General features: G+C 34.7%; 1 protein-coding gene across 5 annotated transcripts in view; it reads left to right on the top strand.

The window, feature by feature from the left end:
- Positions 1-17,986, top strand: part of LOC117106219 (inverted formin-2-like) — a 59,870-nt gene that overhangs the window by 4,941 nt on the left and 36,943 nt on the right. For 4 of the 5 annotated variants that reach the window (XR_004445020.1, XR_004445018.1, XM_033247568.1 and 1 more), the window contains exons 1-2: positions 7,007-7,142; positions 9,867-10,288. Coding sequence is in view for 2 of the 5 variants with exons in the window: in XM_033247568.1 (XP_033103459.1) it covers positions 9,913-10,288 (376 nt within the window). In the remaining 3 variants the exon portion in view is untranslated. Of the gene's footprint in view, positions 1-7,006; positions 7,143-9,866; positions 10,289-17,986 lie in introns of those variants that run through there. The other variant, XR_004445019.1, reaches the window with a different exon arrangement.

Genomic DNA, 17,986 nt, shown 5'->3' with positions numbered 1-17,986 from the left:
TTTGAGCTTCAAAATGGAAAAAAAGAATAAAGAACATTGCCTGGGCATCATTTTTCTGTTTCTTAATTTAAAAAAAAAATGTCTACACTTTTTGGAAAGCAGTTTAGAAGATTTTTCTGCTGGTGTACTGCCCAATCACTGGAACCTCAACTGGAAATAAATCTTGGGTTTTTTTTATGGTTTGTTCCCACCAGAATAATCCAATCCAATCAAAACTACTCAAACGTGGTAGGAAGGTAGGAGTAAAGGTTCAAATGATTTCCTGCTTTAAATTATTTTTAATGTACTGTAGTCTATCCTTTCTTAGTATCCTTGTCATGTGGCTTAATTATCCATTGAATGCAGTATTAGTTCTTGAACTTCCAACAAACACGATCTAGCATTGACCTCTTCTTGAGATACATTTTTGTTATAAGAACATGTTTTATAAGAACACTGAGGCTGCAGATGCTTAAAAAATAAGAACGATAATACAAACAAATTAGGCTGCGATAAAACGTCAAATGAGGTTATTATTATTCTTTTAACAGAAAAACCAACAAATCAAGATAGTCGCATACATGACAGTAAACTAATTAATCAGGGTCACATTCTCACAGTCGTCCTATTGCCCAAGATGACCTAAATTTTGTTAGGACGAGTAAAATGATATAATAAGTAATCTGTGTGGTGACCATTATTAATATCAAAGAGGAGCAAATTTTGAAGGATAATTTGTTGTCTTATCTTATTGTTAAATGTTTGTTTTGTGGCTGTTTTAGTACAAAACATTCTCACTGTAAATGTTCGACTTCACGATTTGCACAAAAAAAAATTTTAGGGCTAGCTAAACTCGTTAAGGACAATTACAATATGACACAAGGTTGCCCTTATGACCACTAAATGAAAATCGTAATGGGACCCTGATTAATGCATAAATGTTTAAAAAACATTATCTACTCCATTAAGGTGTTCAGATATAAAGTTTCGTCAGGGAACAACACAAAATACTCAGCAAAGCTTGTGCTAACATACATTTTTCCCCCTCAAACCGGCCATTCTTTCACAGCCCCTGTATCTTTCCGCCAAGGACCTGTGTCACTGTTGTATGGTTTAAAATTAGAAACAAAATAAGAACATTTTGAACCTAAAACACTGAGCCTAGGCAACATTTTACTGGTTCTTACCAACAGAAGTGTAAACTCACATCATGACTGGTTGAACGAACTCAGTGTGTTGATTACGTGAAAAACTAATTGTTTGTACTTGAATACCTAGGCATGTCTATTGAATGCTATTTAATGGTAGTACATTTTACTGGTTCTTATAAAGAAATAAAGTGTATTTGCTTAACTCGCATCATGATACTAAGGCGCAATATTGGTCATATCAACATGCCTGTGTTGATTATAATAGGAAACTCATTGTTCATACTTGAAAAGAAGCATATATACCCTATAGGCATCTCTATTGAGTACTCTTTACTATAAGTACTATACATTTTGTATAAAATTTAGAGGCACTGTAGAGGTAGAGGATTGAATCCGGTCAAGAATTAAGGCTGGTGTTTAATTTGTAGGTTTGTTTATTCTTAGCAAGACCTAGGTCTAGGCTTATGGTTATTAGGTCATTCACCTTTAGGTTAGGTCTATGTACAGTAGTAAATTTAGATTTTTTTGTATGGGTGTTAATGGAACAGGTTTATAATTTTAAGAATTTTACATTCTGAATGAGCACAGATATCCATTTTTGTTGCATTTTTGCTTGCATTATTTGTTTTTAAGTATTTATATACATTATAAATTGATTGATTAATTGGTTGGTTGGTTCATTGATGGATTGATTGATTGATTGAATGATTAATTGAATGAATAATTTGTTGGTTGATTATTTGTGTGGTTGGTTGCCTAATTGATTGATTAATTAATCTATTGGTAGATTATTTAATTAACTATTGATTGATTTATTTATTGGTTGAATGATTGATCAAGCATCTCAAAGAAGTCAACTCTTAATCTATGTCAATGGCTGAAATGAAGTATTTCATTTTTATTTACACATATAACAATTTTGCACCAATTTCCTCTGTATGTATATGCAGTATATTCACCATGTATTGAAACAGTAGTGAAGTTGTATGTTAGTGGTTAATACATGGACCTATTAATAGGTCCATTGTTTAACCTTCAAATTCCAGGACCCATGGTTCAAATCCTGTCAGTTCCAGAACCTTTGTTTACTCAAATAAAAACAGCCTAATTCCCCAGTAAACTTGTTTTATCCCGTATGTTTTCAGAGAATAAAGATAAAACAGGTTCGACATTTTTCTTAGGCTTAGTATGTATTTATGTATCTATTTAAGTGTTTACTTTTTCTATTTAAAAGTGTTTATTTTTTTTTATTACAGTATGTCATTTGTTGTTCATTAACCATTCATATGTTTATGATTTTACATATTTTATATGTAGTTAATATACTGCCCATGTGCCCAATGTGACATTCTTTGGAGAAGAGTGTGAAGGATGGATCTTCCAGCTAAGCCCTGTTACTTGGATATTGTTTGCAAAGGTCCCACAAATCAATAGCATAAAAATAGATATACATAAAAAAACATTTGTTTGTAAAGATGCAGTGTTTCTGCCTTTGTTTTGATTGGTCAATTGTTTGATTGACACTCCAGGTCCAAAGTTTTCTCATTGTGTACTGGCAAATTTATCACCAGATGTGCCCTATTGGATATATGTCTTAATGGATTATCTATCCTTGGTGATTTTTTCACACCAAAATCCCTCCTATCCTGCCTGTCAAGGATCTGGTCTTTGATCACTTTAACTTTATTTATTATTTTGTGGAATTTATATTGCACAGTGGTTAACACTTTGGACTTCCAATCCTTAGGTCATGGACAAAACTGTTTATCAAGTAGAAAATCTAGGGGTGAGTAGGGTGCAAACCCCCCCCCCCAAAAAAAAAGCTTGCACCCCCTTCGTTCCCACCACTGAAAATGTTTGAAGCAGAAAAAAAAATATGTTCAAGTAATTAAAAAATCATTTTTTATGAGCTAGCACCCCATACTTAATTATCAAGCCTCCCCACTTCACCTTTGTAACCCATCAGGCCCCCCCCCCACTTTTAGGGTGTGTTTCTACGGAAAATAGGTAATAGAAACGGTTCTGTCATAGGTTTCAATTATTATGGGATTACCAAGTCAAGAACCTCAAATTAGGCTGCTATATATTTTGCAGCTAAAAACTACCCCATGAAGAACGGTTCTTTTGTTTGAAGAACAGTGCTTGACGTTCCCTTTTTGGTGTTGATTCCAATCCGAAAGAACCATTCTCAAAAAGAAACGGTTCTTATTATCAGTAGAAACAGGCACTTAGATACACGGCAAAGTTTATCTGGGATTGCCCCTTTTCACCAGGAGTTTATGGGTATCCAGTAGTGGCGTAACGACCCCACCAAATTTAAATTACATTTTTTGACAAACAAATTTAAACCATAAAATTAAACCATGAGCAAAAGCATTGAAAACATGAGTATAATACATAGGTTTTTGTCCACAAATATTTATTGATTTTAATTTACTTGTTTTGTTTAGAATTTATTGTAATATGTTTATTTGTGATATATTATTTAAATTTAAGTAAGCTTTTCTTGGGTCAAATCTTAGATACATAAACTTAGAATTTGAATGTGTAAGTAAGGCATTAAACTACGTCATAGACTGCCGGGGGAACGTTCACGGTCCCCAGCCCCAGCCCCTTAAAGGGCCCCTGCCCAGGAACCTCCGACCCCTTAGGTTATGTCACTGTGGGTACCTGGTTGAGTTTGTATGGGCTCATACCACTGTCTCCGGAGAGACTATGACCTAAGGTCATTATACACAAGGCTCTCTTCTCGCACATATACCCGACCCACTTCACAACCAGTAGACCTCCCAGGACTGATAGAGGAACTATACATTATAATTATTTTATTTGCTCCTCACCGGCGTCATACCTCTTGAAGATTGGTAAGTGTACTTTCACACCTAACCAAAGTGGTGGCCCCCGATTTGTGGTATCGTGTCCGAGCCGAGTTTTAATTGTAAAAAGTTGAATGTTGTAGAATGATTGGTAGTGCTGTATTACTTATACTTGCAATACTCCCCAGTTGTGTACGGTTAATTCTTTATCTAACTTCCAGCCGCGACAAAGATGTGCCTTGCATAGTTCTGAATGTTCCTGCTATGTAATATAAATCCTAATAAATAATTAAATATTTACAGCAATTAATTACCTTGAATCTCATAATATGCTTCCAATGTCAAATTGACATTACAGGATAAATATGTTCTTTTTTGAGGTTTTAAGAGTGCATTTGTTTTTATTCTTGTCAGGTCGACATATTTTTTTTTTTCAATGACAGCCCCACCTATTCCCTTTTATAGACCTACAAGTCTATATGCTAAATACAGTATAGGGAGCCTGGCATAAGATTGATGATACCACATCAAACATAATGGGCCTTTTTTTTTAATGAGGGTGTTATGCAGTGTAATATCAAATAGAAAAGGGGGTGGACTCTAAACAAACTTGCACCTCCAGTCCTACTCTACCATTAGAAATATCCCGATCACCAAAATGGGGACCACAACCGGTACCTCAGCCCCACCATGTTTAATAATAATATTTATTTGGCAAAAAGCACATAGGAGAAAAATATCATGCATTGCCCGGATAGGGAATGGGCGAGAGCCCGAACAATATTTGCTCCCTATCCTTTGGGGCTGAGTTAAGCAAGTTTTTAAAAGAAACATATCAGATATGCCCGGAATTGGCAATTCTTAGAGGTAAGAATACGTTTTCAAAGAATGAGTGTTCCCAAATTAATATAGGTGTATACCCCACAAGGTCCAGAATTTCCGATTAGTTCATGTACCCCGAGCCTGTCCCTCTATATAATTATTTATTTCTTATCAGTCCCCCTTTCCCCATGTCAATTAATATTCAACGCCACTAGATATAATTAACTCTCAGAAAAAGCTATGACACTTGTTAACACTGACAGACTAGGTGACATTCCTATTCACTTAAAAAATGCTTGGATCATTAATATTTCTAATTAATTCTAACGTTTTGCTGCATTCCTAAAATTGAGATTAAGTAACGCATTTTTACTCATGTGAATATCATCTTCACTTCTTTAGCAAATTCTTTTGCAACCAGTAACTGAAAATCGACCAGGAAGATAATTTATGTTTGACCAATGTAGAGAGGCCAGATCTAATTTTTTGGCGGGCCGGAGTTGGCCCGCTGGCCGTAGGTTGAATATTGGGGACCTAAACCAAACAGGGAATTAGCCAGAAGAAAAAAAAATCAACCTTTTCTTTTTCCTTAGTGGTCCTCACAAGACAGAATGATTAATACCACTACTTGGCATACAGCTAAAATTATAATGTCATTTGTGTGATTTATTGATAGCATTCTACTCTCCAGAAACAAACAACTTTCTGTTGTTTACAGTGAATGAGGCCTCACTACTATTTCTAGTTAGACACCAAAAAAAACAAAACCTTTTTAAAAAGCAGAGTAATTTAATATAGACTACATACCAGTGGTGAATATTTTTCAAATTTATTGACAGTACTTTGCTTTATATTTACTTTTCTATGAAGTGTCCAGCTGTTTCCTGTCTGACGCAAAGCAAAAATAGAAATAGTATGATGGTAATAAATCCCACAATCCCTCTATCAGACCTCCCACACCCTCTACCTCATTTCAATTCCACTAGATACAGCACCATGACATCAGCATTTGCCTGACTGGTTGCCCATTGTTCCTTGACTGGTGGGCCACACCCACCTCAGGCCCAACATAGTGTTTGGATTGAGGTTTAAAAAAAAAAAATAGGTCGGACAAGTATATTTTATGGCCCTATAAAAAAAAACATGTTAGTTTATTTTTTTTATACATTTTTTAAACATTTTTTTTTTTTCATTTTTTAAAGTAATTAGTTAGCAGATATTGTTTGAATTATCTTGATCATATAATTTACTTTGAATATCAATGCACCCAAGGGTGATATTTTGCTTTAGGAAAATAAAAAAAAAATATCACTTTTTCAGTCTAGGATTGATTAGATGGATTGGATATATTCGGTGTAAACATCAAGGATATCCCACGAAAGTCAGAAGGAAAACTTATTACCAGTGGGGTCTCTCTGGCGGTGATTGAGCAGTACACCGGCAGACAATCTCCTACAGTTTTCCGAATAGTGTAAAGGATTCTTCAACATGCACATAGACCATAAGTGCACACGGGACCAATGGGTTAACGTCTCATCCGAAAGAAGGTGCGCTATTGTAACTTGCATTTCAGCCCTCTAGCTGAAAAACAAGGAGAGCAGCGATGGGAATTGAAATGGAGATCTCCATGGTTCGCGCACACAAAGTGTCTACCACCAGTTTAGCCGACTGAGCTAAGCTGCTAAATAGTGATTAACTAAATAATACTATAATTTTTATTATTTCTAATTATTATATTTGTTTGAGTGGATTTGATATATTTGGTTTTCTTTGACTTTGGTACTGCAATAATTCCAGACTTGTTCTGCTTTTTTTACTTTTTACCATATAGGCTTACCTGAATAAAAGAATTAATATAAACAAATAAACTAATTTTAATTTTATTTGCAATAAGAGTTGTTTTATTATTAAAATTATTTATTAATTTATTTGCACTTGGAAACAGAGAAACAAAATATATGACAGTATTCTATACCTATTTCAATGCTATTTTGTTTCTGAGAGGTCAGTGGTTAAATGTATTGTGCTATTGTCTTCTGTTGTTTTCTCTATACAAAGGTATGTATTTGTCTCAATGGTTTTACAATACAGTATTCTCTTCTGTACATGAATAATTACTGTTGTACTCAAGTTTGTGTACTAAGATAATTAAGTCTTCCAATGATTGGACTATTGTCCGGTATCTAAATGGAAATCGCTCATTTGTCACCGAGTTCAATGGAGAGATTAAACCGTTCTGCTATCACTTCCTAGACTAGTATGTCAACAGAACAAAAATAATTTCAGATAAAAAGGTAATGGACTGATGTTGCACCAGGTGTAGAAGGTTTACAATTTTATATGTTATACTATAAGCAGTCAACTGAAATTTTTGGTAGGTATATTGAAAGTATATCTTTTAAATGTAGAGACCACAGTCAGAGACTGTCCAAAGAGCCGGGCCCAAAACTCCCAATGAGAGGTGTACGATCCCCGAAAAAGGGTGCACAACTAGGCCCATTGTTATGGTTCAAAAATTGCTTTAGAAATTTGATTTCCATTTGCACAAGACATTTTCCAACAAATATGGAATAGTACATAACTACGAATATGATATCACTTATAATAATAACTATACAATTTATTGGCTCACGGGTATTTTTGTAAATAATTTAGAAAGTTTTCTAGAATCTGGTAATAGATATCTTGATGTTTCCGCAAAAGCATAATTGTTGTTAAAGTTAAAAAATAGCCAAGAGATCAATCACATTCTTTGTTTCATAGTGTCCTGTATTGCCACATATGGCCCACGACATTTAGGAAGTCATTATATATTATATCTGTTTCACATTCTTTAAATTGAGCTTTCATGTGGAAGTTTGTTTGCAAAATGGGGTGATATGGGGTATGGGAATTCATTTTATTGTTTTTGTAGATTTATTATATTTTTACCATCGACTATGTGAATTCCTCTGAAGGTAGAGCTAAACCATGGGCTCTGGAAGAAAACATTTTTTTTATATAGTTTACTGTACACAAGAAGGGTGTTTGACGAAAAAAAAATGAGGAAACAACAGTTAATTATATACAAATTTTGAATATTTAAAATGGGGGGGGGGGTAGGGATGAAGATTCCATTTTTACTATTGACCATGTGAATTTCCTTGAAGATAAAGCATCTTTAAACTTAACATTCTAATGGTAAAGGCATGAGCTCTGGATGAAAACAATTTTTGATATGCTGTAATTGTACAACTCATTTTTTCAAGAAGGGTGTTTGACGGAAAAAAAAGGGAAAACGGTTAATGAGATACAGATTTTTGAATATTTAAAAACTGGGGAGGGGGAGGAAGGTGAAAGGAGGATGAGTTAAGCTCCATTTTCTGCTAGTTACTAACTGAAAATTGGCTGTAAAATGTTAAAATTAATATTTTGGGAATGCAAAATGAATTTATGTTTAATACCATGTGTGGTATTTATTAAAAATTGTAATATATATAATTGAGTAATATAATTTATTTTATAGTGTATACAAGTACATCACTCTATTGAAACTTTAATACTCAAGTTCTTTTAATTGAACAATCTATTGTGGTTTATCTTTAACATGAGGAAAAAAGATAAAAATTAACTTTTCCATTAATTTTTTTAAGCAGGAAGCAGTGTTACTCCGGTATTATTTGGCCAAGACAATCCAAACCAGTCACTCGTCGCAAATCCTGTTTCAGAGATAATAGGCAAAATATGCTGGAATTTCAAAATTTTTGAAATCTATTTATTGCATATATTAACCTTTATATTATATCTATACATCACGTTATGCTGTTATTTTCCACATTTTCAATGTTAAAACAACAATTTTTAATGATTTGATGATGGTTTCTGCCTGTGAAATGCCCAAAATCATAAACTTTGAAGGCTTATTTCTCAAATGCTCTTTATACAGCTGTATATTTAAACTCTGTAGCTTCATAACGAAATGTCGGATTTAAATGATTCTTTTACCATTTATAGCTCTCATTTTACTCTTTAACTCTGTATTAATAACTTAAAATCAATTTTTGCGAGAAGTGACTGGTTTGGCCTATCCTTGTCACATTTTATGCCTCCATGGGTATAGCTAGGATTTTGGCATAGTGACAAAAACATCACATTTTTTTAATGTGGTATATGACATAGTCATAGGACCATGGTTGATGGTCAGCCTGTTTTATGTAAATGTTATTCAAAATGTGTGGCAATCAATCACTGGACAGATAGCTACAGTATATTTAAATTCATCAACATGCATTAGGATGAATAGTGGTGGGAATTTCAGCTTGTGATTTCGAAGAAAAAGATACTTTAATTGAGGACGTAACACCGTTTGACGTACGTCCATAAGGATGTGACATTTTGTTTATTTTAACCACTTTTAGCTAGGACACCTGGTTTTGGGCTGAACCATGATATTAGGAAGTAATACACAATTCTGTGTAGGTGGATAGACCTATATGATTATGTCAGTATAGTATGATTAAAATAAAGTGTTGTTTGTCACCTCTTAAACAATACAGAATGCTATTATAGTCTCATGTGTTTTAAAGGCTATAAATATTGATTGTAGAGGAGTCGCGCCATAGTACTCGTTAAGTGGGTTTTTTTTGTAAAGTGAGAATTCCTCAAGGAGATTGTGTATTCTAGGCTTATTCATAAGTTTTCAATGGGTCTAGCTTTAAACTGGTTTTGTTTGTTAGCTGTAACACATAGAGGATATACCTTAAGCTCTTCCTCAGGTAGGCTTATGTTTTGATCTGTTTATTCACAGTACGGTATAAGATATATAGTGAAATGTTTTTATCATGGGTCATGTCAGGATTGACTTTAAATCCATGAGTGGAAATCTCATCCTGTCTCAAACGCACCTCTTCCATTTCTCAGGTTTGTTATTAATAGCCTACATGCCTAGTGTGTTAATTTCATTCTGTTGATTGCACATTCCTTGGCTAACACACATACATAAATTAATTATACTTACAGTGTGCGTCTCGCAAGCATACGGGACGTATATTTCCTCTTGTATCTACACATCTGCTTTCATACTGTACATATATCAAACAATGCCATTTATTTCTTACAGAATGATTGCCTTTTGATCAATTATTAAGTCTGCATACCACCACAAGATGTGGAAGAGAGCCAAAGATAAACTATTTAGCAACGAAGACAGCACGGATGGGGGTGGAAGTGCTGCGAATCTTGAGAACAGTGATCCTGAGTTGTGTATCCAACTACTCCGAATCCCATCTATTCAAAACTACAGCGGACTGAAAAAAAGAATTACGACCGCAGATCCAGAATGGATGCAAAACTTCCTCGAGATGGACGGCTTAGACGTGTTGCTAAGCACATTGGAACGACTGTCCGATCATAAATCCTCAGGAATCGCTAATGCGTATCTACAGCTTGGAATTGTAGGTGTTATCAAAGCTATTTTAAACTCGAAAACTGGCATGGAATTTATTGTAGATAATCCAGAAATGACGCGCAAATTAGGACGTGGTAAGTATGAATAATTATTGCTATTGTGTTTGTAGCCCGGGGGTTCACTCTTCAATATTTTTAGACTGGTAGGTGCCGCATTTACGGGGGGTATTTTTGAGGACTTGTAGCACAAGCGTGGGAATTAATGGAAGAGTTTCAGCGAGGACTTGGTAGAAGTGTGGGAAATACCAGGTAAATTTGCTAGTTAAAGTCCCTGCCCCGTCCCGTATCAAAACTCGCATAATTTTTCACACAATGTTAGCAAAGATTTTTTGCTAACCTCCGTGCTAAATCTACTGTTGATACATAGCCACGAACAGTAGGGATTGCCAGTAGGGATTGCAAACAGACAGAACCGCGGTCTTATTCGCCATATCGGGAACAGTACAAGTTTAATTTGGTAGGTTACATGGCCGTAATAGTAGTTCAACCGACACCGGATTTTGGTATATAGTAGTTCAATTAACATTCTAATGCTAATGTCGGCAACCCATGGGTCACAACCCCTGTTTGGGTCCTGGATGCACCATTGAGGGTCGTCAGATCGCATTTGGGTCTAAAAAAGGATTTTTTAAGTGTTTGGTACTAAGAATCCTTATTTCCAAATCAAATCAAATTCAAATCAAAGAATCAAAGGATTCCTGTGAAAACATCAATCCAAAACTTGTTATAAAGGGTTTAATAAAATTAACATTTCCAGCGGCGTAGAGAGTTGGTGAGAGCCCCAGTGCAAGATAATTGCTGGGCCCTAAAATGCAAGTGATCAGACCCAGAGAAAGACAGAACCTTGGCAGGGTCTATATAATGTTGATATTATCAATTGATATTTACTGATGACGATTGAAGCAACTCATTCGAAACGTCAACATTTTCAACAAAAGAACTTCGCAGAACTATCTACATGATATACTGCAAGCATTTAATACTTCGACATGCAAATCTTCAAATAATAATATTGACAACGTTAGAACAATCCATGACATGATTTCAGTGAAGTAAAACGTATTCATGTAGTATGATGACCTGACATGATTCAAAAACATGCACATTATAGTTGAGCCAATTTTGTTAAAATATGCCAATCAAACAAAAATGTGCGTGCCGATATTTCAATGACTTTTAAATGCTTTCAAAAAGTATTTTAGTGCATTGTACCATGGTAGGAACATACGTAAATGCCTAATGGAAGAAAATAACATTGATTGTATTCAACAGATATGAAGCTGTTCGACGTATGTTTTTTTCTTTTGTTTTTAGTTTGTTGGTTTTTTTTGTTTTTTTTTGGTAAAAATTTATTTTGAATTGTTTTGGTGGCACTAATAGGTAACCTTCAAACAATAGAATAATCAATGACATGATTTCAGCGAAGTAAAACGTATTCATGTAGTATATGATGACCTGACGTGATTATTAAAAACATGCACATTATAATTGAACACCAACTTTAAAATATGCCAATCAAACAAAAACATGCGTGCTTATTTCAATTGCTTTAGAAAATGCTTTGAAAAAGTATTTTAGTGCATCACACCATGGTACATTTCTAGATTGGCGCTAAATATTTTGATTGATTGATTGATTGATTGATTGATACACAGCATACGTAAATACCTAATGGAAAAAAATAATCTTGATTGTATTCAACAGATTCAAAGCATAATTTTTCACACAATGTTAGCAAAGATGTTTTGCTAACCTCCGTGCTAAACCTACTGTTGATACATAGCCACGAACAGTAGGGATTGCAAACAGACAGAACCGCGGTCTTATTCGTCATATCGGGAACAGTACAAGTTTAATTTGGTAGGTTACATGGCCGTAATAGTAGTTCAACCGACACCGGATTTTGGTATATGGTAGTTCAAGTCCCTCATAATTTTTAGTAAAATATGTAGCGCAAGTCTCTCATGTCTTGGAGTAGCTGCTGCACACCCCGTAAGGCTGGGGGTGGCACTGTTCGACAGTGGGTCTAATCAGACAGAAACAGCAGGCTCAGGGAGTAAACCTGGAAGGGCAGGACTAGGAACTATGCCGCCTTCCACCAATTTAGCAATTTTGAGGTGTTTTGGAACATTTGGTAGAATGTATTTTGCCCTCCCCCAAAAATTGAAAAAACACACTTTTTTTCTCTCTTTTGGTCCAAAGAGTTGTGACTACTGGGAAGTTCGATGGGAAGAGAGGGGGAATACGATTCAAGATTTCTTATTTGTTTCTTTTCTGAAAATCAGTTGGTACATCACATTGCAAAAAAGAGTGTAAGATTAATACAAAATGAACAACAATACAATTATAACTTGTAGATTCTGCAACTTATGTGATATTATTTTGATTAAGAATTTTAATGCTATGGTCGGAAACCCATGGGTCACAACCCCTGTTTGGGTCCTGGATGCACTATTGAGGGTCGTCAGATCGCATTTGGGTCTAAAAAAGGATTTTTTAAGTGTTTGGTACTAAGAATCCTTATTTCCAAATCAAATCATATTCAAATCAAAGAATCAAAGGATTCCTGTGAAAACATCAATCCAAAACTTGTTATAAAGGGTTTAATAAAATTAACATTTCCAGCAGCGTAGAGAGTTGGTGACAGCCCCAGTGCAAGATAATTGCTGGGCCCTAAAATGTAAGTGATCGGACCCAGAGACAGACAAAACCTTGGCAGTGTCTATATAATTTTGATATTATCAATTGATATTTACTGATGACGATTGAAGCAACTCATTTGAAACGTCAACATTTTCAACAAAAGAACTTCGCAGAACTATCTACATGATATACTGCAAGCATTTAAATACTTCGACATGCAAATCTTCAAATAATAATATTGACAACGTTAGAACAATCCATGACATGATTTCAGTGAAGTAAAACGTATTCATGTAGTATGATGACCTTACATGATTCAAAAACATGCACATTATAGTTGAACCAATTTTATTAAAATATGTCAATCAAACAAAAATGTGCGTGCCGATATTTCAATGGCGTTTAAATGCTTTCAAAAAGTATTTTAGTGCATCGTACCATGGTACGAACATACGTAAATGCCTAATGGAAGAAAATAACATTGATTGTATTCAACAGATATGAAGCCGTTTGACGTATGTTTTTTTCTTTTGTTTTTAGTTTGTTGGTTTTTTTTTTTTTTGGTAAAAATTTATCTTGAATTGTTTTGGTGGCACTAATAGGTAACCTTCAAACAATAGAATAATCAATGACATGATTTCTGCGAAGTAAAACGTATTCATGTAGTATATGATGACCTGACATGATTAAAAACATGCACATTATAATTGAACACCAACTTAAAAATATGCCAATCAAACAAAAACGTGCGTGCCGATATTTCAATGGCTTTTAAATGCTTTCAAAAAGTATTTTAGTGCATCATACCATGGTACGAAGCATACGTAAATGCTTAATGGAAGAAAATAACATTGATTGTATTCAACAGATATGAAGCCATTCGACGTATTTTTTATTCTTTTGTTTTTAGTTTGTTGGTTTTTTTTTTTTTTGGTAAACATTTATCTTGAATTGTTTTGGTGGCACTAATAGGTAACCTTCAAACAATAGAATAATCAATGACATGATTTCAGCGAAGTAAAACGTATTCATGTAGTGTATGATGACCTGACGTGATTAAAACATGCACATTATAATTAAACACCAACTTTAAAATATGCCAATCAAACAATAACGTGCGTGCCGATATTTCAATGGCTTTTAAATGCTTTCAAAAAATATTTTAGTGCATTGTACCATGGTACGGAACATACGTAAATGCCTAATGGAAGAAAATAACATTGATTGTATTCAACAGATATGAAGACGTTCGACTTATGTTTTTTTCTTTTGTTTTTAGTTTGTTGGGTTTTTTTTTTTTTGGCACTAATAGGTAACCTTTAAACAATAGAATAGTAGTATATGATGACCTGATGTGATTAAAAACATGTACATTATAATTGAACACCAACTTTAAAATATGCCAATCAAACAAAAACGTGCGTGCTTATTTCAATTGCTTTAGAAAATGCTTTCAAAAAGTATTTTAGTGCATCATACCATGGTACATTTCTGGATTGGCACTAAATATTTTGATTGATTGATTGATTGATTGATTGATTGATTGATTGATTGATACAAAGCATACGTAAATACCTAATGGAAAAAAATAACCTTGATTGTATTCAACAGATTCAAAGCCGTTCAAGGCATGTTTTTTCTTTTTTTTGGGTTTTTTTTTTTCTTTTTTTGGTTTTTTTTTTTTTTTAAAGTCATCATTAATTGCAATGATGTTTGGTGGCACATAGGTAAATTGTAATAAATATAATATATAATTATTGCCTCTAAACCCTAATATTATTGAGGGAAAATTTAAGCAGGAATTTTTAAAGTTATATTTTTAGATCTGTATGCCTAAACAGCACCCCCCCCCCCCAATATAGCCCTGGGCCCCAGTGCTTTACACTGCCTGCACTGCTTATACCTAGGCCTATGCCACAATTCTTCAAGTGTGAGTTAATTGTTTAGATCTGTTATGAACTGATGCTTCATGATAAAACTTCTCTGTGCACAAGTACCCGGTGGTGTACTCTGAGTAGGTATCGTCCCTGGGGGCTCACTCTTAAATATATCTGTACGTGGAGGTGCTGCATTTACGGGGGATATTTTTTAAAAGGACTTGGTAGCACAAGTATGGGAAATATGGGGGGGGGGGAGTTGCAGCATTTATATAGGGTATATAAATTGGGAGGATTTTGTAGTAGAAGTGTGGGAAATGGTAAAGTCCCTGGCCTATCCTGTGTCAAAGTGCCTATGTTGTATACAGCTTGTTTTTGAGACGACATTTTTAAAGGGTGTGGGTAACTGGAGACCTTGGGTTGTGGGAAGGTATGGCAATTTATTTTGTGTCCCGGGGGTAAAAGTGTGCTGACCGTAGTTCTAATGGATACTGGTTATAAGTTTCCGTGCTTCCCTTTCCTACCATTGTTCTCAGCATGTATATGGAACCATGATGAGAATTAGAAATCTAAAATGAGTTGTTCTTTCCCATGTTACATTATATAAACGTTGACACCATTATTGAGGAAAAGGTGTGTGGAGAGAGAGATAGAGAGAATTGGGTGGGGAGGGGGAAAGAGAAGTGGAAAGCAGCAACATTGCATATTTACAGTATATTTGTCAGTGCAGTACAGTATGTTAAAAATACAAATCTAGCATTTGCTTTGCCTCATCCTCCTATGGCATGCATATAGTTACAAATGTTTTTTGAATCAAATTTTTAAGTTTATTGGGTGATTTGGTTCTGGTCGTTTAGGTGACATACTTATTGCGGGTGTTTTTATTATGACAGTGTTGATGGACAAAACGATGAGAATTATAATATACTGTGGGAAGGGATAAGATTAGCAATGTTGTTTACAGTATTAATAAGATATCACTCTCAGCATACAGCACACTTGAAATATTGCTACCATGCCAACATTTATCCTTTAATATTACCATTACCATTTATAGATATACTGCACATTATAGTTGAACCAATTTTATTAAAATATGCCAATCAAACAAAAATGTGCGTGCCGATATTTCAATGGCTTTTAACTGCTTCAAAAAGTATTTTAGTGCATTGTACCATGGTACGAAGCATACGTAAATGCCTAATGGAAGAAAATAACATTGATTGTATTCAACAGATGAAGCCGTTCGACGTATGTTTTTTTCTTTTGTTTTTAGTTTGTTGGTTTTTTTTTTTTTTTTTTGGTAAAAATTTATTTTGAATTGTTTTGGTGGCACTAATAGGTAACCTTCAAACAATAGAATAATCAATGACATGATTTCAGCGAAGTAAAACGTATTCATGTAGTATATGGTGACCTGACGTGATTAAAAACGTACATTATAATTGAACACCAACTTTAAAATATGCCAATCAAACAAAAACGTGCGTGCTTATTTCAATTGCTTTAGAAAATGCTTTGAAAAAGTATTTTAGTGCATCACACCATGGTACATTTCTGGATTGGCGCTAAATATTTTGATTGATCGATTGATTGATTGATTGATTGATTGATTGATTGATTGATACAAAGCATACATAAATACCTAATGGAAAAAAATAACCTTGATTGTATTCAACAGATTCAAAGCCGTTCAAGGCATGTTTTTTCTTTGTTCTTTGAGGGTTTTTATTTTTAAGAAAGTCATCATAATTTGCCGTGATGTTTGGTGGCACATAGGTAAATTGTAATAAATATAATATATAATTATGGCCTCTAAAAGCTAATATTATTGAGGGAAAATTTAAGCAGGAATTTTTAAAGTTATATTTTTAGATCTATATGCCTATTGAACAGCGCCCCCCCCCATAGCCCTTGGCCCCAGTGTTTTTCACTGCTTAAAACTAGGCCTATGCCACAATTCTTCAAATGTGAGTTAATTGTTTAGATCTGTTATGAACTGATAAGCTTGATAAAACTTCTCTGCGCACATGTACCTGTTGTGTACTCTGAATAGGTGTTGTCCCTGGGGAGCTCACTCTTAAATATATCTGTACAGGGAGGTGCTATATTTACAGGGATATATTTTAAAGGACTTGGTAGCACGTGTGTGGGAAATATGGGGGGAGTTGCAGCATTTATGGGGTATATTTGCGAGGACATTGTAGCAGAAGTGTGGGAAATAGTATAAAGTCCCTGGCCTATCCTGTGCCTATGTTGTATACAGCTTGTTTTTGAGACGACATTTCTAAAGGGTGTGGGTAACTGGAGACCTTGGGTTGTGGGAAGGTATGGCAATTTATTTTGTGTCCCGGGGGTAAAAGTGTGCTGACCGTAGTTCTAATGGATAGTGGTTATACGTTTCCATGCTTCCCTTTCCTACCATTGTTCTCAGCATGTATATGGAACCATGATGAGAATTAAAAATCTAAAATGAGTTGTTCTTTCCCATGTTACATTATATAACTTTGGCTATGTTCACACACACGGCGTAAGACTGGCGTGGCTTACGTCTGGCGTAGCTTACGCCAGGCGTAAGCTAATCCACAGATTAAAATTCCAAAGTGTTCACACAAACAGCGTTTGTTACACTAGCAGTAATATTGGCCTATCTGGTGTGGAATAGTTTTCAGTTTTAAATAATGTACGTGTTAACAGTAGTATAATTAACAGTGCATCATGAAAACTTTTAAATCTGTGAATTGTTCGAAGTGAACTTAGGCCTATAATTATGATTATTGTGTTTTAAATGAACAATTTTACTTTTGATTTTTCAGCTAGCATTGTTGATATTGCATGTTTTAATACTGTAGACAGTCTAAATGGTTAAAATATCTTACAAAACACAATCAATAAATCATATACATTATAACTAAGTGAAATTCAATAGAAAAGGAACCCCTTTACCATTTCATTTATAGAGTGCACAGAAAAGAGACCAAAGTAGCTAATATATTGCAATCGTGATTGGTCAATCTCTTGAAATGAGGTCAAATCATTCAAGCATCACTGGCGTTAGCTCAGTGGCGTTAGCTAATCTGGGGTCTGCAGGTAGCGTTAATAACGCCAAGGACGTGGCATAGTGATGGCTTTAACAACGCCACTGCCTAGTTCACACACAAAGGCGTACGCTACGCCAGGCTTAAGCCAGCCTTACGCCGTGTGTGTGAACATAGCCTTTGACACCATTATTGAGGAAAAGGTGTGTGGAGAG

This window comes from Anneissia japonica, unplaced genomic scaffold (assembly GCF_011630105.1).
Source record: "Anneissia japonica isolate Jap-2015-1 unplaced genomic scaffold, ASM1163010v1 scaffold827_len218306_cov157, whole genome shotgun sequence".
Taxonomy (NCBI): Eukaryota; Metazoa; Echinodermata; class Crinoidea; order Comatulida; family Comatulidae; genus Anneissia; species Anneissia japonica.
Note: the sequence above shows the minus strand (reverse complement) of the source record. Positions and strands in the feature narration are given on the sequence as shown.